The sequence below is a fragment of the Hylobates moloch genome, unplaced genomic scaffold (genome assembly GCF_009828535.3).
Source record: "Hylobates moloch isolate HMO894 unplaced genomic scaffold, HMol_V3 SCAFFOLD_6, whole genome shotgun sequence".
NCBI lineage: Eukaryota > Metazoa > Chordata > Mammalia > Primates > Hylobatidae > Hylobates > Hylobates moloch.
Genome location: NW_026652281.1, coordinates 2,124,063 through 2,144,234, shown reverse-complemented (window position 1 = coordinate 2,144,234; position 20,172 = coordinate 2,124,063). Strand labels below are relative to the sequence as shown.

At 50.9% G+C, this 20,172-nt stretch overlaps 1 protein-coding gene across 2 annotated transcripts in view; it reads right to left on the bottom strand.

Annotated features, from left to right (window-relative positions):
* Positions 1 to 20,172, bottom strand: part of CA5A (carbonic anhydrase 5A) — a 58,135-nt gene that overhangs the window by 11,518 nt on the left and 26,445 nt on the right. For both annotated transcript variants that reach the window (XM_032156229.2, XM_032156228.2), the window contains exons 3-6: positions 16,474 to 16,592; positions 13,967 to 14,062; positions 13,454 to 13,516; positions 3,386 to 3,541 (exon numbers count right to left, since the gene is read on the bottom strand). In XM_032156229.2, coding sequence (XP_032012120.1) covers positions 3,386 to 3,541; positions 13,454 to 13,516; positions 13,967 to 14,062; positions 16,474 to 16,592 — 434 coding nt within the window. The remainder of the gene's footprint in view (positions 1 to 3,385; positions 3,542 to 13,453; positions 13,517 to 13,966; positions 14,063 to 16,473; positions 16,593 to 20,172) is intronic.

Here is a 20,172-nt window from a genome sequence, read left to right as displayed (position 1 = left end):
CTCTTGTTGCCCAGACTGGAGTGCAGTGGTGTGATCTGTGCTCACTGCAACCTCCACCTCATTCGTTCAACGGATTCTCCTGCCTCAGCCTCCTGAGTAGCTGGGATTACAGGCATGCGCCACCACGCCCAGCTAATTTTGTATTTTTAGTAGAGATGGGGTTTCTCCATGTTGGTCAGGCTGCTCTCAAACTCCTGACCTCAGGTTATCCACCTGCCTTGGCCTCCCAAAGTACTGGGATTATAGGCGTGAGCCACCACACCCGGTCTAATTTTGTATTTTTAGCAGAAACAGGGTTTCGCCATGTTGGTCAGGCTGGTCTGGAACTCCTGACCTCAGGTGATCCACCCGCCTCGGCCCCCAAAGTGCTAAGATTACAGGCATGAGCTACTGCACCCGCCCCAAATGATTGTTTTCTAAAGCCACTATGTTTTGGAACTATTTGTTACACAGCAATAGGTAACTAACACATATAATGCAAATGCTAAATTAACATTTGAATTTACTTTTCACTCAAGGAACTAAAAGACTACTTTTTATGGCTGGATGCGGTGCCTCACGCCTGTAATCCCAGCACTTTGGGAGGCCGAGGTGGGTTAATCACCTGAGGTCAGGAGTTTGAGACCAGCCTGGCCAACATGGAGAAACCCCGTCTCTATTAAAAATACAAAATTAACCAGGTGTGGTGGCTCATGCCTGCAATTCCAGCACTTTGGGAGGCCGAGGTGGGTGAATCACCTGAAGTCAGGGGTTTGAAACCAGCCTGGCCAACATGGAGAAACCCCATCTCTACTAAAAATACAAAATTAGCCAGGTGTGGTGGCACATGCCTGTAATCCCAGCTACTTGGGAGGCTAAGGCAGGAGAAGCGCTTAAACCCGGGAGGCAGAGGTTGTGGTGAGCCGAGATCGCACCATTGAACTCCAGCCTGGGCAACAAGAGGGAAACTCTGTCTCAAAAAAAAAAAAAAAAAAAAAAAAGACTTTTATGTATTATCTCACTTGTTCACAGAATATACTTATGAACTCTGTGAGGTAACTCACGCATTTGATTAAATTCAGAAGTGAGATTATGCCTACATGCTGACGGCATACTGGGCCAGTTACCCCTGCGTGATGATCCAGCGCCCCCTAGAGTTGCACGCGCATGGTGCACGTGGCCTCCTGGGCCGTGACCGTGGTGTGCTCATCCACATTTGTGGTCTGCACACTTGTTGACTGTCTCAGAAAGGCAGCCTTTCTCCTCCCCTGGAAAACTCCCCACCTTCCAGGACAGGTGCCTTCCTGGCTCCCCTGCTCAGGATAAGGGGCTCCTGTCCTGCATTTTTATATGACACCAGCCACCCTGGCTTAATACTATTGGCTTTGCTTCTACTTTCCTACCAGACAGCAGTGTTCTGAGACGAATGCCCTATTCCTGTGCCGCCCCTCCACACCTGCCCACCTCCCACCCTCTCCTGGTGGCACAGACCCAGAATGGACACTTGTCACATATATGCTTGTTGAGTGGCATAAGGGCCTTGCTGACAAGGGGCCACCTTCAACAAAAGCCTTCCCCATGTCCAACAGCTCTGGTTTGGAGGCAGGCAGATATTCTGCCTCCCACATCTCCAAGTGCAAATGACATCATGCCATGGTTTGTACATAAGGGAATATTTTCACAGGCTCAGGAGACTGAAAGACCCTCTAAGAGCTCACCTGGAGCCCTCGGAAAGAGATGAACCAGAGATGCTAAGTCCTGCTGCGACTGCTGAGAAACGTCTGCCGGGCGGGGGCGGGGCATACGGAGCACACTTGTGGCTCTAAACTGCCTTGGACAGACAGAATTGCTACAGATTCTTAAGGTTTCCAGAAAAAAATGATGGTATAACTTTTATTTATTTATTTTTTGAGACAGAGTCTCACTCTGTTGCCCAAGCTGGAGTGCAATGGTACGATCTCAGCTCACTGCAACCTCTGCCTTCCAGGTTCAAGTGATTCTCCTACCTCAGCCTCCCAAGTAGCTGGGACTACAGGCACATGCCACCATGCCTGGCTAATTTTTGTATTTTTATTTATTTATTTATTTGAGATGGAGTTTTGTTCTTGTTGTCCAGGCTGGAGTGCAGGGGCGCGATCTCGGCTCACTGCAGCCTCTGCCTCCTGGCTTCAAGTTATTCTCTTGCCCCAGCCTCCCAAACAGCTGATATTACAGGCGTGCACCACCACGCCTGGCTAATTTTGTAGTTTTAGTAGAGACAGGGTTTCACCATGTTGGTCAGGCTGGTCTCGAACTCCTGGCCTCAAGTGATCTGCCTGCCTTGGCCTCTTTAAGTGCTAAAATTATGGGCATGAGCCATGACGCCCATCCCAAGAGTATAACTTTAAAAAATGTATACAAATATTATTAACTAATTTTTGAAAAAAAAAAAAGCAATGAAACTATTTAGATAAGGAAAAGGAGGCCGGGCTCGGTGGCTCATGCCTGGAATCCAGCACCGTGGGAGGCTGAGGTGGGCAGATCACGCAGATCACGTGAGGTCAAGAGTTCAAGACCAGTCTGGCCAACCTGGTGAAACCCTGTCTCTACTAAAAACACAAAAATTAGCCAGGCGTGGTGATGGGTGCCTCTAATCCCAGCTATTCCGGAGGCTGAGGCAGGAGAATTGCTTAAACCCAGGAGGTGGAGGTTGCAGTGAGCCGAGATTGCGCCGCTGCACTCCAGCCTGGGCGACAGAGCGAGACTCTGTCTCAAAAAAAAAAAAAAAAAAAAGAAAAGAAAAGAAAAAGGAAGAAAACAGGCTGGGCGTGGTGGCTCACGCTTGTAATCCCAGCACTTTGGGAGGCCGAGGCGGGCGGATCACGAGGTCAGGAGATCGAGACCACAGTGAAACCCCGTCTCTACTAAAAAATACAAAAAATTAGCTGGGCGTGGTGGCGGCCGCCTGTAGTCCCAGCTACTCGGAGAGGCTGAGGCAGGACAATGGCATGAACCTGGGAGGCGGAGCTTGCAGTGAGCCGAGATTGCGCCACTGTACTCCAGCCTGGGCGACAGAGCAAGATTCCGTCTCAAAAAAAAAAAAAAAAAAGAAAAAGAAAAAGGAAGAAAACAAAAACCATGCAGACCCATGACCCTGGGACACTCCCATGAATGCCTCGTGTGTGTGTGTGTGTGTGAAAGATTAGGGCAATGCTCAGAACATGCTCGCTGTGATCACTGGAACCGCTGTCCAATCTCAACAAGCTCCTACTTCAATTGGAAATTTCTTCTTGTGTAAGAACGCCCTAAATGCATGAAAGAATATATATAACTCCACAATGCTCTTATGCAGCATGTTAGTGACGCTGCCAAGCAAGAGAGACACCGTTCATGAAGCGCCATCATGCCAGTTATGGGCACGGCTCACCTGGCTTGGGGCCACTTCAACAGGCTCCTTCTGGATGATCCAGGTGACCGACTCGGTCAGTGGCGGGGTGGTGAGCGAGCCCGCGTAGGTCCAGTAATCCCAGCAGGTGGGCAGCAGCCTGGAGGGGTCAAAGGGGCGCATGGCCGCCCACGCGTCCTGAGAGACCGAGAAGCACAGGCCGTGTCGGTCCTCAGGCGAGACTAGGAGCTTCCACCTTATCTCAGCATGTGAGGCCTTCATGGGGCTTGGAAGGAAGAACTTTCCCCGAGATAAGGCCATGAGGCCACTGCTGTCACACTTGGAAGGAGTGGTGAGAAAATGTGACCCTTCTATACAGAGCAAGGATTCCTGCCAACTTACATTGGTGGGAGTTACATTATACCAGCTTACGTTGGTGCTTACATTTTTCCTTTTGAAGTCATTTCTTGGGGTGCAGTAGCTGACCCCTGTAATCTCAGCACTTTGGGAGGCCGAGGTGGGTGGATCACCTGAGGTCAGGAGTTCGAGACCAGCCTGGTCAATATGGTGAAACCCTGTCTCTACTACAAATACAAAAATTATCCAGATGTGGTGGTGGGCGCCTGTAGTCCCAGCTACTCAGGAGGCAGAGGCAGGAGAATCACTTGAGCCCAGGAGACAGAGGTTGCCATGAGCCGAGATCACGCCACTGCACTCCAGCCTGGGCAACAGAGTGAGACTCTGTCTCAGATAATAATAATAATAATAATTAATAAATAAATAATAAAAAATAAAAATAAAGCCATTTCTTTTAGCATAACTTGGCTGCAAAAAATATTACTTTTTATTGTGATAAAATATACATAACATAAAATTTACCATCTTAACCTTTTTTTTTTTTTTTTGAGATGGAGTTTTGCTCTTGTTGCCCAAGCTGGAGTGCAACGGTGCAATCTTGGCTCACTGCAACCCTTCACCTCCCAGGCTCAAGTGATTCTCCTGCCTCAGCCTCCTGAGTACCTGGGATTACAGGCGCCCGCCACCGCACCCGCTAATTTTGTATTTTTAGTAGAGACAGCGTTTCTTCATGTTGGTCAGGCTGGTTTTGAACTCCCTACCTCAGGTGATTCACCTGCCTCAGCCTCCCACAGTGCTGGGATGACAGTCATGAGCCACCATGCCTGGCCCATCTTAACCATTTTTAAGTGTAAAGTTTGATGGCATTAAATGCAGTCACATTGTAGTGCAACCGTCTCCACCATCCGTCTCCAGGACTTTTCCATCATCCCAAACTCAAATTCTGTCCTGACCCCACTAAACACTAAGTCCAGCTTCCTCCCCCAGGCCTGGCACCCACCATTCCGCTTCCGTCTCTCTGAATCTGAGGACTCCGGGGACCTGATGTGGGTAGGATCCTGTGGTTTTTGTCTTTTGTATCTGGCTTATTTCACTGGGCATAATGTCCTTCAGGTTTATCCACATTGGAGCATGTGTCAGGAGTCCCTGCATTGTTGCTTTTTTTTTTGAGATGGAGTCTCGCTCTGTCGCCCAGGCTGGAGTGCAGTGGTGCGATCTCGGCTCACTGCAAGCTCTGCCTCCTGGGTTCATGCCATTCTCCTGCCTCAGCCTCCCCAGTAGCTGGGACTGTAGGTGCCCGCCACCACGCCTGGCAAATTTTTTGCATTTTTAGTAGAGATGGGGTTTCACCATGTTAGACGGGATGGTCTCGATCTCCTGACCTCGTGATCCGCCCACCTCGGCCTCCCAAAGTGCTGGGATTACAGGTGTGAGCCACCGCGCCCGGCTTGCCTGCAGACGTTTCTACTGCTACCTTACCAGTGAGGGTATCCAGTATCTCCGTGATTACCTTCATCTGTCCCTGGAAACTGTGCCTGCCACCCTATGCTGCAGCCGTCCAGGGTCTGGCAGGCCTCGGCCTAAAGGTCTGGAGGGTGGACGACCTGCAACACTCACAAGAGGGGAAGCCGACAGAGATACCCACAGATGGAGTGCTGTGCACCTGGTGCTGACAAGAAAGCCGAGGTTCGGGCTGGGTCAGCAACCAAATTCCAGTTTAGAGGCAGATTTTGTCGTGGACATGGCCAGCCACCTCAGTAAAATCAGACAGGATTATTTTGCACTGAATACCCTCACAGCCAAAAAACAAACAAAAGAGTCAGGGTCTTACTTTGTCACCCAGGCAGCAGTGCAATGACGCCATCATAGCTCACTGCAGGCTCTAATTCCTAGGCTCAAGCGATCCCCCCGCCTCAGTCTCCCAAGTAGCCGGGACACCACACCAGGGTTTAAAATTAATTGTTTGTAGCCAGGGGGTCTTGCCATCTTGCCCAGGCTGTTCTCCATCTCCTGGGCTCAAGTGATCCTCCTGCTTTGGCCTCTCAAAATATTGGGATTACAGGCATAAGCCACTGGGCCCAGCCAGCTCTTCTGGATATATACCCAGAAGTGTGTGATTGCTGAATCATAGGGTAGTTCTATTTATAACTTTTTATTTTTTTAATTTTTTTGAGGCAGAGTCTCACTCTGTCTTCCAGGCTGGAGTGCCGTGGCGTGATCTCGGCTCATGGTGGTTGGGCCTGGCCGCAACACAGCCCTCATCAGCGTCCCATGCCAACCAAGCACAATTCTGCACCTGCCCCTGGCCAGCACTGTGGGACAAGAGTCCAGTTTGAAGTGACAGAGTCCCTGTCTGCAAGGAAGGCAGCCTCCCTGCTCAGCCATATCACCTTGACTTTGCTGGGCCCTGGCCTTCCCAGGTGGAAGCTGTCAACCCAGATGCCTTGGGCTTGTCTCCTAACATCAAGCAGTGAGGGTCAGGGTCAAGAGAAGCAGCTGAGCTACCAGAAGGAAGCCTGGGAGTGTCCATGGCGCCAGACACATGCATCAGTTGTGTGCACACATGTTCACGTTTATAATTATCCAGTTAATTTAAAAAAAACAGCATTATAGGCTGGCCGCAGTGGCTCATGGCTGTAATCACAGCACTTTGGGAGGCCAAGGCAGGCAGATCACCTGATGTCAGGAGTTCAAGACCAGCCTGACCAACAATGGCGAAACTCCGTCTCTAGTAAAAATACAAAAATTAACCAGGCATGGTGGTGGGTGCCTGTAATCCCAGCTACTCGGGAGGCTGAGACACAAGAATTGCTTTAGCACAGGAGATAGAGGTTGTAGTGAGCCAAGATCGCACCATTGCACTCCAGCCTGGGCAACAGAGAGAGACTCTGTCTCAAACAACAACAACAACAGCAACAAAACCCACAGCATTATTGTGACAGAATTGACATGCCATGCAACTCTCCCATCTAAAGTGTACAACCTGGTTGGGTGCGACGGCTCATGCCTGTAATCCCAGCACTTTGGGAGGTTGACGTGGGAGGACTGCTTGAGGCTAGGAGTTTGAGACCAGCCTAAGCAATATAACAAGACCCTGACTCTACAAAAAATACAAAAACTAGCCAGGTGCAGTGGTACATGCCTTTGACCCCAGGTAGTGGGGAGGCTGAGGTGGGAGGATGGCTTGAGCCCTGGAGGTCGAGGCTGCAGTGAGCTGTGATCATACCACTGTACTCTAGCCTGTGTGACGGAGTGAGATCCTTTCTTAAAATAAGTAAATAGGATGGGCACGGTGGCTCTTGCCTGTAATCCCAGCACTTTGGGAGGCCAAGGCGGGTGGATCACCTGAGGTCGGGAGTTTGAGACCAGCCTGACCACCATGGCGAAACTGCGTCTCTACTAAAAATACAAAATTAGCCAGGCGTGGTGGCGCACGCCTGTAATCCCAGCTACTCGGGAGGCTGAGGCAGGAGAATCACCTTAATCTGGGAGGCAGAGGTTGCAGTGAGCTGAGATCATGCCGTTGCACTCCAGCCTGGGCAACAAGAGTGAAACTCCGTCTCAAAAAAAAAAATAGTAAATAAGAAGTGTACAATTCTATGGTTTTGGGTATATTCACGGTTGTGCAGCCATCCCGCGTCAATTTTAGAACATTTTCAGCACCTCGAGGAGGAAGCTTGGTACTTTTTCGCTCCCGTCCCCACCCCCGCCCTGCTACTTCTGTCTCTGTGGGTTTCATAGGAACTGAGTCATGTAACATGTGGAACATTTGTGTCTTGTGTCTCTCACTTAGCATGGTGCTTTTGAGGCTCACCCACACCGCAGCGTGAGTTAGAACTGTGTCCTTTCTGACTGCTAAGAAATATCTCATTGCATGATCTAGCTGGGTTGACGCCCCATTGCACGGTCTAGCTGGGCTGTGAAGGAGCAGGCTGCTTGTGCACGTGGGTAACAGGCCGGTGTTCAGTGAGACGTTGCTCTGTGCACATGGGTAATAGGTGGGTGTCCCCTGAGATGTCTGTCTCCTCCTGTCTGCCACATGTCCCCACTCCCAGGGCATAGATGTGCCAGTCACTTTCTGAGCAACTACTTCAAATCTTCAGAACAACCCTTTGAGAAGTATTTCTAGTTTACTGATGAAGACAGACAGACGGATATAAACAACTTGCCCAAAGCCATGTTGCCAGTCAGGGCCACTGAGGCCTGGCCCGTTCCGAGGTGCACGCTCTTCCCTCCCTCCCCAGGGCTGCAGGAATCATTCGGGGGAGCGGCAGGCCCCAGCCATTCCACTGCGTGCAGGTTTCTTGCCAATTAAGCTTTCTAGCCTTGGGCTGAGAAGAGGAAGCCTGTGTGTTGCCTCATCACCCCCAGGAGTTCCTGTCCTGTCTCTAAGATGCATGAGGGCTGGAGCAGCCATGTGGTTACAGAAAGGCGCTCCCCCTCGGGGCCCCCAAAGCAAGTTCGGGCCCTACCTTTATGCGTGTGCTGAGCCCCAGACAGCTAGAATGGGACACCGGTGAGCACACCAATGAGGCTGAAGATCATCACATCCCGTGTCTGAGCACGGATGGCCCAGCTACTTGTGGAAAGCACCACAAGCCTTTGCTGGCAGAAGTGGGTTGGTGACTTCTTCCACTTTTCTTTTCTTTTATTTATTTATTTTTTTTGAGACACAGTTTCGCTCCTGTTGCTCAGGCTGGAGTGCAATGGCACGATCTCAGCTCACCACAACCTCCACCTCTCCAGTTCAAGCGATGCTCCTGCCTTAGCCTCCCTAGTAGCTGGGATTACACGCATGCGCCATCACACTTGGCTTATTTTGTATTTTTAATAGAGATGGGGTTTCTCTATGTTGGTCAGGCTGGTCTCAAACTCCTGACCTCAGGTAATCTGCCCGCCTCAGCCTCCCAAAGTGCTGGGATTATAGGCGTGAGCCACTGCCCTATTCCTGGTTTTGTCTTCTTTCTCTTAAACAGGACCCCACATCTTATGAACATCAAGCCCCACCCAGCCTAACTCTGCCCTTGTTTTGTCCTCTTAGAGTCTCAGTTTCCCCAGGTGAATGACAGGCAGCGTGGTGGCTGTAATGGGCTTCCGTCAGTGCCTGCCACATGGGCGTGGGGTTCGGTAGGTGCTGCTGCTGCTGTCACCAAAGTTAGAAGAGCCCCCACAAGGGCATAGAGCCATTCCCTGGATCCCCTGGACCTGGTGGGCTGTTTCCAACTCCACAAGGCAGACAACTTCCCTGTAGCCCTGACTCTTGTGAAGGCAGGGACGAGGGGGGGCCCCAGCACCCTGAGGAGCTTGCAGCTTGGCATGGAGGGTGGGGACCCTCTGTGGGCAGTTTTTGCCAAAACTTCTGGCTATGGTGAGAGGGTCAAAGGTGAAGCCTCGAGGTCACCATTCTGGTATCGTCTGCCCAGGGTCACCGGGGCCACAATGGGGCTGTGCCTGCATGCTGGGAGCTGAGAGCATAGTGAGAGGTCGGCACTGGTAGAGGCCCGTGCAGATGGGATGGCGCTGGGGGTGAGGGTGGGGGTGGGGGTCCGGGCTTCCAGGCAGCGCCTGATGTGGTTTTCATTACAGACACTGCCTGTGTTTCCCTCTAAGCTGCTGAAAAGCTCAGAAGTGTGCAGCAGGGGCTGCGGCTCAGCCTGGGTTCTGACTGCACGTGGGAGGTGGGCGCTGGGATGATTGGGAGTTCAGGCTCCATGGACCCACTTCCTGGGTTTTGAAACGGGCTCTTCACCTGCCAGCTGTGTGCCCGGGCAAGGCCTTCTCTGCCTCTCTGAGCTTTGGTTTCCCTGTATGTGCAAGACAGATGAATCACAGGCCCTGCCCCGTGGAGTGATTGGAAGATTCAGTGTGATAATTTATGTGGAGGGCTGTCGCTTCTTTGAACCCCTCCCACCGAGGTGTGGGGTGATGTCCCCTTGCCCTGAGCCTGGTGGGAGTGGTGAACAGGATGCTGCAGGAGCAGTGCTTTGTGACTCTGGAAGCCAGGGCAGAAAAGGACATCGTGTCCCTCTGGCTGTCTCTGGAAATGCACCTGGGAGCCCTGAGCACTGCATAGAAGCCAGCTGGGTCCCCAGGGCGCGACCGTGGCAGGCATTCCTGGAGGGTCTCTGCCGAGTCAGTCCCACAGCAGGGCCCGGACCAGCCTGGAACCAGGAGAGATGATGGGGACTACATGACTCTGGTCTTTCCTGCCCTAGTTCAGGACAGTTTGTTCCTTAACTGGAGGAAACCAGGAAAGCAGCCCAGAAGCTGCAGGTGAGCCCGTCCCTAGGTGAAGACTGCTGAGTCCTTGGGGGTGAGTGGCAGAGCTGGGATTCGAAGCCAAGGCCATCTGCCCTTGAGCCTGAGGCCACCACAGCCCCGTCCTGCCCTGCACTGCCCTCCAATCAGGAGTTAGATTCAACCACACTTCTAGCATTTTCCATCACAAGGCCATCATTCTAAAGTTTCACGGACTCCCAAAAGGTAATAGCTCTCTCTGGGAATCAGCTGACTGAAAGTACCCGCAGCAACAAAAAGCGATTTTAACCTTAGTGATTGGGCTGGCAGATTTTCGTTTTGTGACGGGCAGCAGCAGCCTGTGCATTCCACAGCAGACGCGTGTGTGTGAGTGCTGGCCACAGCTGGGCCTTAAACTCAACTGCACACTTAACCAAGAACCAGACATGCTCCTTATTCCATTACATGGTGAGAATGCTGCTCTCGTGTGGATTTTTTTTTTTGGAGACGGATTCTCGAGCTGTCGCCCAGACTGGAGTGCAGTGGCACGATCTCGGCTCACTGCAACCTCTGTCTCCTGGGTTCAAGCGATTCTCCTGCCTCAGCCTCCTGAGTAGCTGGGATTACAGGAGTGTGCCACTATATCCAGCTAATTTTTGTATTTTGAGTACAGACGCGGTTTTGCCACGTTGGCCAGGCTGGTCTTGAACTCCTGACCTCAGGTGATCTACCCACCTCGGCCTCCCTAAGTGCTGGGATTACAGGTGTGAGCCACCACGCCCGGGCTACTGTGGATGTTTAATATCTCCATTTCACAGGCGAGGAAGGTGAGGCTCAGAGGTGCGTGGCTCAGGAGTGGTGGATCAGGGCTCTGGAACCAGGAGTCCAACTGTGGGGCTCTCTGATACACTGTGCTATGGGAGAAGCTCCCAGAAGTCCTAGGACAGGAGCCTCTAGATGAGACGGTTGTTCAAGTCTCTTCCCAGTCCCTGACCCACGAAGCACAGACTCTTGCCCCCAAGGCTAGGCCTTTTACCTCCTAAGGTCTTTTTTTTCTTTTTTTTTTGAAATGAGTCTCGCTGTGTCACTCAGCCTGGAGTGTAGTGGCACGATCTTGGCTCACTGCAACCTCCACCTCCCAGATTCAAGCAATTCTCCTACCTCAGCCTCCTGAGTAGCTGGGATTACAGGCACCCGCCACCATGCCTGGCTAAATTTTGTGGTTTTAGTAGAGATGGGCTTTCATCATGTTGGCCAGGCTGGTCTCGAACTCCTGACCTAAGGTGGTCTGCCTGCCTTGGCCTCCCAAAGTGTTAGGATCACCTGGCCAACATGGTGAAACCCCCCTCTCTACCAAAAATACAAGAATTAGCCAGGCATGGTGGTGGGCGCTGGTACTTCCAGCTACTCAGGAGGTTGAGGCAGGAGAATCACTTGAATCTGGAAGGCGGAGGTTGCAGTGAGCCGAGGTCGTGCCATTGCACTCCAGCCTGGGCAACAGAGTGAGACTCTACCTCAAAAAAAAAGAAAAAAAAAAGAAAAAAAGAGTCTAACTCTTTATTTTCAGCTGAGGGGATGAGCCCAGAGATCGGCATCAGGACCAGAGCTGAGGCCCCGGTGGCACTTCTTCCCCTGTCCCTGGCATCATTCCTCCCCTGCGGTTTGCCTAGAAAATTCTGACTTACCCCATGGGAAAGAAATGCTCCAGAACCTTCCCCGGGAGGAAAACAGCCCTTGGGTAAAGCGTCCTTCACAGCCAGCTCTTTTCTTTCCCACCAAAAGGTGGGACCCCCGGTGTGGGAGGTGGAGGCTCGCTGGGAAAACATCCCCTCCCCAGGTTTCCTCCGGGTGTGGACCCGCGCGGAGGAAGAGGACAGGACGTCAGAGCTCTCAGAACCGTGGCCTTGCGAAGTTCCCGAGCAGGCAGATGGGGCGGCGGGGGGTGATCTGGTCCCAGTCCCAGGAGGCCACCCCGAAGCCAGCGTCAAGGCAAAGGCCACGTACAGATCAAACGGCTCCTTGAACCGCGAGGAAGGGCTTGCCCCAGCTCCATCTGGACCCGACCGCACCATTGTTAACACAGGTTGAAGCCTCATCCGTCCGCACATCTGAGGCTTGCGTTGACTCCTTCTGCCCTGGAATTCTTTTGTTTGCTGCTGAATAAATAAACTACATTTCTTTGGAATTTCTCCTTCCCCCTCAAAGCCTTTTCTCAGCTGATCTTGGAGAAAGGCGACACTCTGGTCCCCGCCATCTTTTCCAGCTGCGCTGCATGCCGGGAAGTGTATGGAGAGCTGGGCGGATTTGGGCAGTTTTCTCTCTGTTCTCTCTGCCCTTGGGCTTGGAGTCAGACAGGGACTGTTCAAGGAGAGTGCTGGGTGGTACATGAGTCAACATTCTTAAATGTTATTACTTAGGGATTTGAGGTTTTTGTTTCAATCTGTTTTAAAACAAACTTTATCATTAGTGAATATCATCACCTCACCCAGGACAAGGCTAAAAATTTTTCAAGCTAATCAATTTAATGAAAAATATTAAGTAGGCTGTACTTAATGTGATTCACACCTGTAATCCCAGCACCTTGGGAGGCCGAGGCGGGCGGATTACCTGAAGTCAGCAGTTTGAGACCAGCCTGGCCAACATGGTGAAACCCCGTCTCTACTAAAAATACAAAAATTAGCTGGGTGTGGTGGTGTGCATCTATTGTCCCAGCTACGTGGGAGGCTGAGGCAAGAAAATTGCTTGAACCCAGGAGGCGGAGGTTGCAGTGAGCCGAGATCACGCCACTGCATTCCAGCCTGAGTGACAGAGGGAGACTCCTCAGAAAAAAAAGAAAAGAAAAGAAAAGAAAAATATTCAGTAGAAAGTTGTCCCATTGGCAGGCAGATATGTCAAATGTCTTCACGATCTTGCCTGCATGGCTGAATTTTGGGAACTTCCATTGAGCCCAACACCCTTATTTTATGGAGGAGGAAACAGGGTCCCAGAGTAGTGGTGACGCATTCGAAGTCAGAGACAGCCAGCTGTGGACACGCGAGCATGAACCCTGCAGAATCCCGTTCCCAGAACTGGAACCACAGCCCCTCGGTGGGGCTCTTTCCACCATGCCGTTTCTTTTTCCTTGCAAATGAATCGCTGCGCTAAACAATTTTGCTTGTCAAATTATGCTGATTTCTTTCTTTTCTTTTTTTCTTTTTTTTTTTTTTTTTGAGATGGAGTTTCACTCTTGTCACCCAGGCTGGAGTGCAATGGCGTGATCTCAGCTCACTGCAACCTCCACCTCTGGGTTCAAACGATTCTCCTGCCTCAGCCTCCCGAGTAGCTAGGATTGCAGGCATGCGCCACCACACCCGGCTGATTTTGTATTTTTAGTGGAGACGGGGGTGTCTCCATGTTGGTCAGGCTGGTCTCGAACTCCCGACCTCAGGTGATCCACCTGCCTCAGCCTCCCAAAGTGCTGGGATTACAGGCGTGAGCCTCCGCGCCTGGCCTGCTGATTTCAAATATGCAGCTTACCTTATGTTTTATTTCCGGCAAGATGTCCACCAGCCTCTGCAGCGTCTGATGATGGGCCCCGAGCTGCATGGCAGACACACAAGGGGTTAGCTGAAAAGACAGTGGATGGGCGGGGAAGCTCGCTGCACTGTAAATACACCACGTTTTAAAAGCAATCCTAGGCCAGGTGCGGTGGCTCACGCCTGCCATCCTAGCACTTTGGGAGGCCGAGGTAGGCGGATCATCTAAGGTCAGGAGTTCGAGACCAGCCTGGCCAATATGGTGAAACCCTGTCTCTACTAAAAATATAAAAAATTAGCTGGGTGTGGTGGCATACTCCTATAGTCCCAGCTACCGGGGAGGCTGAGGCAGGCGAATCACTTGAACCCAGGAGCTGGAAGTTGCAATGAGCCAAGACTGTGCCACTGCACTCCAGCCTGTGTGACACAGCGAGATCCCGTCTCAAAAAAAAAAGCAATCCTAATGATGGATCACCACTTTCTTCATTAGACCTACACCCCAGCAAACGATTACCTTTAAAAACACGCCTATCACAGCCAAGCCGTCCTCTCCCACGACAGCTTCCTTGTAATTTTGGTATTTCACAGAATTCCAGTGAACTAAATGCAGCTGAAACATAGGAGAAAGAAAACTTAAACTGATCAGCAAGAAATAAGACAGTCACTTCCCCTTCTGAATGGCTGACCTATGTGTCCACTTAATCATAATGAAATGGCTGGGCGTGGTGGCTCATGCCTGTAATCCCAACACTTTGGGAGGCCGAGGCGGGCGGATCACGAGGTTAGGAGATCGAGACCATCCTGGCTAACGTGGTGAAATCCTGTCTCTACTAAAAATACAAAAAAAAAAAAAAAATTAGCCGGGCGTGGTGGCAGACACCTGTAGTCCCAGCTACTCAGGAGGCTGAGGCAGGAGACTGGTGTGAATCCAGGAGGTAGAGCTTGCAGTGAGCTGAGATTGTGTCACTGCACTCCAGCCTGGGTGACAGAGCAAGACTCCATCTCAAAAAAAAAAAAAAAAAAAAAAAAAGAACTAAGTTGTTGCAGCCAGATGTGTAAGATCCCAGGACCACCAGCAACTCTGAGCTCCCAGACACTTGATGAAGCCACGGGAAGGAAGAGCCTCAGTCTTCCTGGTGGGGGGAAAAAGGAGAGGATCATGTTAACCTCATCCAATAGAAATGGGTGGTTTCATTATTTTCTACTTCCTAGTTATCCTTGGACAAGAATTACCAGAAAAAACTCAGGCCTTGGCTGGGCGTGGTGGCTCACGCCTGTAATCCCAGCACTCTGGGAGGCCGAGGCGGGTGGATCATGAGGTCAGGAGCTCAAGACCAGCCTGGCTAAGATGGTGAAACCCCGTCTCTACTAAAACTACAAAAATTAGCTGGGCGCGGTGGCAGGTGCCTGTAATCCCAGCTACTCAGGAGGCTGAGGCAGAAGAATCACTTGAACCTGGGCAGCAGAGGTTGCAGTGAGCCGAGATCACGCAATTACGCCACTGCACTCCAGCCTGGGCAACAGAGTGATACGCAGTCTCAAAAATAAATAAATAAATAAAATATCTCTTCATCAAAAACAAAGTTGCAGATAGAGGTACTAAAATAAAAGGCATGTTGTTAAATGAAAAGAAGCACACAGAAGCCATTGCTGTGCTCATTCTTGGAACTATTTATAAATATGTGTATGATTATGACAATAGATATCACTCCCTATTTATAAAATGTCCCCAGGTCACCTCTGGGTGTGCGATTACAAGCAATTTTCACTTTTTGGTTTGGGTGGACTCTAGTTCCATATTAACTGCTGCATTACTTTCATAACAACAACAAGTTCAAAAAACAGAAAGAGTCCTCAACTTGACAAAGCATCAAAAAGTCAGGTGAGTGGGCGAGCAGAGGTGTGATAAAGTGAATAGGGCAAAAATGATCATCACAGGACTGAGACGTCAAACTCGTGGATTCTTCTCGTTCATTTCTTTTCATTTTTTTGTATGTTGCAAACATTTCATAAAGAAATATTTGGGGAAATCTATAAGGCATCACCTATCACTCCAAAAAACTACAAAAACCAATTCTGCACTCATTTTCTCTACTGACTCCTACTTTGGAATGTTGAAAATAAGACTGCTTTAAGAAGATGATCGGCCGGGCGCGGTGGCTCACGCTTGTAATCCCAGCACTTTGGGAGGCCGAAGAGGGCGGATCACGAGGTCAGGAGATCGAGACCACGACGAAACCCCGTCTCTACTAAAAATACAAAAAATTAGCCGGGCGTGGTGGCGGGCGCCTGTAGTCCCAGCTACTCGGAGAGGCTGAGGCAGGAGAATGGCGTGAACCCGGGAGGCGGAGCTTGCCGTGAGCCGAGATTGCACCACTGCACTCCAGCTTGGGCGACAGAGCGAGACTCCGTCTCAAAAAAAAAAAAAAAAAGAAACCCCATCTCTACGAAAAATACAAAAATTAGCAGGGCCTGGTGGCACGCACCTGTAATCCCAGCTACTCAGGAGGCTGAGGCAGGAGAACGGCTTGAGCCTGGGAGACGGAGGTTGTGGTGAGCCAAGATTGCACCAATGCACTCCAGTCTGGGTGTTTCAAAAAAAAACAAAAAACAAACAAACAAAAGAAGATGATCTCTATTGCAAACATGTTCAGCTTCTCAGCAGAGGGCCGTGTGGATTTGCTAGACCCTACAGCTGCAAGCACACAGCTGAGTGAAGTGCGGCAAAGAGCTCAAGCTCTGATTTTGAATCCCAGCTGTCTGGCTTTGGCAAGTTCCGTAACCATTCAGAACCTCAGTCTCTTCTTCCGTTAAATGAGAGAGCTTACAGTGCCTTCTTCGCAGGAGAGGGGTGTGACTGAATGAGCGGGGCGGCCGACTGTTCTGGTTTGAGCACTGACAGTCCCAGGCCCCAGGAAATCCTTCACATCTGGGCAGCGGGCATGGCTTGCTCACCCCCCACCATAGAGCCAGAGACATAGAAAGCGTCCAGATATGTGCTGTTAGGCCACGTCTACAAACCTCTGCGGGGTACGCGTGGCCGTCCACCGTGTGCTCTGAGCCCCCCTCGTTCACTGCTCCCCAGTGGAAGTGAAATTGCTTCAGTCTGTAGTGGTTTTCCAAGGGCCCGCCGCTAATTCCTGGAAATAAAGGCAGGGATACGTGTGTGTCATTTTGTCTGTTTGTTGAGCTGTGGTGTTACCTGAGGCATTGTCTACATTAGGGTTATATGAGTTCACTCGCTGTATGGTTGAAGTGACAAGCCAAAGGTGGGCTCTGTGAAAGGTGGGCTCTGTCTGTCCCATTCACTCTGCCCCACCGCCAGCCCAACGCCTGCCCAGAGGTTCACAGTAAATGCGGAATGAAGACAGGGTCCCAGTGCTGCCACTGGGTGGTGGTAAGGGGCCTCAAATCCCTGCAGGCAGAAATCGGCAAGGAACATTTCTAAGATGGCTGCCTGTCCTATAAGATTTCCAGACTTTAATTAAAAAAAAAAGATGTCTTCCAAATATTTTTTAAAAGCACCTTAAATCCTATCACGAAATAATGTTATAAAATAACACACAATGAGCAAAGTTTTTGTTTTGTTTTCTTTTGTTTTATTTTATTATTATTATTATTATTTTTTTTTTTTTGAGACGGAGTCTCGCTCTGTCGCCCAGGCTGGAGTGCGGTGGCGCAATCTCGGCTCACTGCAAGCTCCGCTTCCTGGGTTCAAGCCATTCTCCTGCCTCAGCCTCTCTGAGTAGCTGGGACTACAGGCGCCCGCCACCACGCCCGGCTAATTTTTTTGTTGTTGTATTTTTAGTAGAGACGGGGTTTCACCGTGGTCTCGATCTCCTGACCTCGTGATCCGCCCGCCTTGGCCTCCCAAAGTGCTGGGATTACAAGCGTGAGCCACCGCGCCCGGCCTCTTTTGTTTTATTTTGAGACAGAATCTTACTCTATTGCCCAGGCTGGAGTACAATGGCACGATCTCAGCTCACTGCAACCTCCACTTCTGGGTTCTAGTGATTCTCCTGCCCCAGCCTCCTGAGTAGCTGGGATTACAGGCATGTGCCACCAGGCCAAGCCAATTTTTGTATTTTAAGTAGAGATGGGGTTTCACCACGTTAGCCAGGCTGGTCTCAAGTTCCTGCTCTCAGGTCATCCACCCGTCTCTGCCTCCCAAAGTGCTGGGATGACAGGTGTGAGCCACTGCACCTGGGTGCGCAAGGTTTTTAAATAAGCAGACCCTGAGCTGTAGGATCAGTCCTGATCTCTGGCAGTCCCTGCTTAATCTAGCCCACCACAGGGCCAGCTTTTATTGGAACACTCCTTCCTTCCTAAGTCACCCTAAACACTCAGCTTGGAGTCAGCGCTCTCCACCTGCAGGCCTCGGGGCGCCCCCCTCCATTGCACAGTGCCAGGTGCGGCCTCCCAGGAGCTTGCTTCTCCTGACACGTGGGGCTCAGCCGTGAGCATCGCTCACTGAGACCTCTGGCTCTGCCCTGCAGAGTCATGGCTGCCGTCCCCAGGTCCAGGTAGTGCTGGGAGTCTGCCTTTTAATGAGCTCCCAGGGGTTCTGATGTGGGTGGCTTCTCCTGTGTCTAAGCACTCTGTCACTGACAGATTTCCATCAACAGCTGCTACAAATGTGGTACCTGTTCCACACATTTTCATTGAAAGGAGCACAGTGTGCTCATGGGATGGCTGGGCAAAGCTGGAAGGCGCTGGCAGAACCGGAGCACTGATCACGAATTCGGGGTGGCCTGGGTGCCTCCCATAGCTGTGGAGGAGCCTAGTGTCACCCGCCTTGCTCATGTCGTCTCCTGCTGTGGCAAAAGCCAGGAAAGCACTGAGCGTGTGACGAATGCCTTGGGGAGCTTGACACTGCTCACTCCCTGCGGTTTCCCGACAACAAAAGTACTTGGGCTGGGCGTGGTGGCTCACACCTGTAATCCCAGCACTGTGGGAGGCCCAGGCGGGCGGATCACTTGAGGTCAGGAGTTGGAGGCCAGCCTGGCCAACCTGGTGAAACGCATCTCTACTAAAAATACAAAAATTAGCTGGGTGTTGTGGCGGGCGCCTGTAATCCCAGCTACTCAGGAGGCTGAGGCAGGAGAATTGCTTGAACCTGGGAGGCAGAGGTTGTAGTGAGCCGAGATCATGCCACTGCACTCCAGCCTCTGAGACAGAGTGAGACTCAGTCTCAAAAAAAAAAAAAACAAAAAAGTACTCATAGTTGGAGGCACCAAGGTGTAAACTGGAAAATGGAAAATGGATTTGGCTTTGGTCCAGTCAGGGGCTAGGCAAGCGCTGGACCAAGCCACAGAGCTGCTCACGGCCCCTCTTCACTCAAAGTCTCAGTGTTGGTCTGCAGCAAACTTGGAGTCATATCTAGTTTTCAAATTCTACCATTATGAGCAAGTCTTCTATTCTCCTTAAATATACACAGATGAATTACATCTCAATTTTTAAAAACACACAGAAAGAGTCCTTCCCACAAAAAGCACATAAAATCACTTTGTTAGGCCAGGCACAGTGACTCAGGCCTGTAATCCCAGCACTTTGGGAGGCCAAGGCGGGCATATCACTCGAGGTCAGGTGTTCGAAACCAGCCTGGCCAACATGGTAAAACCTCGTCTCTACTAAAAATACAAAAAATTAGCCGGGTGTGCTGTGTTGGTGGGTGCCTGTAATCCCAGCTACTTGGGAGGCTGAGGCAGGAGAATTGCTTGAACCTGGTAGGCGGAGGTTGCAGTGAGCCGAGATTGTGCCACTGCACTCCAGCCTGGGCAACAAGAGGGAAACTCAAAAAAAAAAACAAAAACAAACAAAAATGGCTGTTTCCGTCTGGACCATCACTGTATCAACAGGACTTAGCGCAGGAAGGGGTCATTGAAGGCACACAACGAACTCTCACGGGGTGAATGAATACGGCAAGGAATGGGATTAGTCAGTTCATTGATTTATTCATCGAATCACTCGGTTGGTAAGCAGCTCTGTGTGTTACAGTGGAATCGAGCCTTTCTCACAGCAGTTTGGGAACTGCCTGGGATTTCTAGGAAAGTCCACAGAACATAGAAATAGTTAAAGACCTGGATTTGCAACTCAGCTCTGCTTCTAACTTGCTGTGTGACCCTGGGCAAGTAGCTTAGCCTCTTTGAGCCTAAGCCTCTCTACCTGTTAAGTGAGAAGAGCGGGCAGGATAAATGGAGACAAGGCAGGAAGCATTTTGTAAAGTGTTGTCTGATGACGGCAGTGGCGGTGATTGTGCATCGCACATCCTTCAGGGGCTCTGCAGCTTCATCTGTGTAAAGAGAGTTACTACACGTTTCTCTTGGTCCCAGCTCAAGCACCCTAGGGTTCTACGTAGGCACATAAATAGGGTTCCAAAGAGAGCGACGCCAACTGCATGAGGCATAAGTCCACTGACAGCCGATGCCTTCCAGACCTCCACCCACAAAACCTAGTAGAAAAGTCACCCTGCAGACTGTGGCCAACCAACGAGGGCCAGGAACGGGAGCTGCAGGAAGCAGAAGGGACCTGTGAGCCCTGAGCCTCTGCAGGGCAAGGTGCTGTGCTAACTCTGGGCCTAGAAGACTTTCCTAAGGGCTTCCAGCAGGGCTGGAGCCCACAAGCATCTCTTCACCCTTCCCGACCCCGGGTTGTCCCAGAATTCTTCTTCTTCTTCCTCTTTTTTTTTTTTTTTTGAGATGGAGTTTCACTCTGTCACCC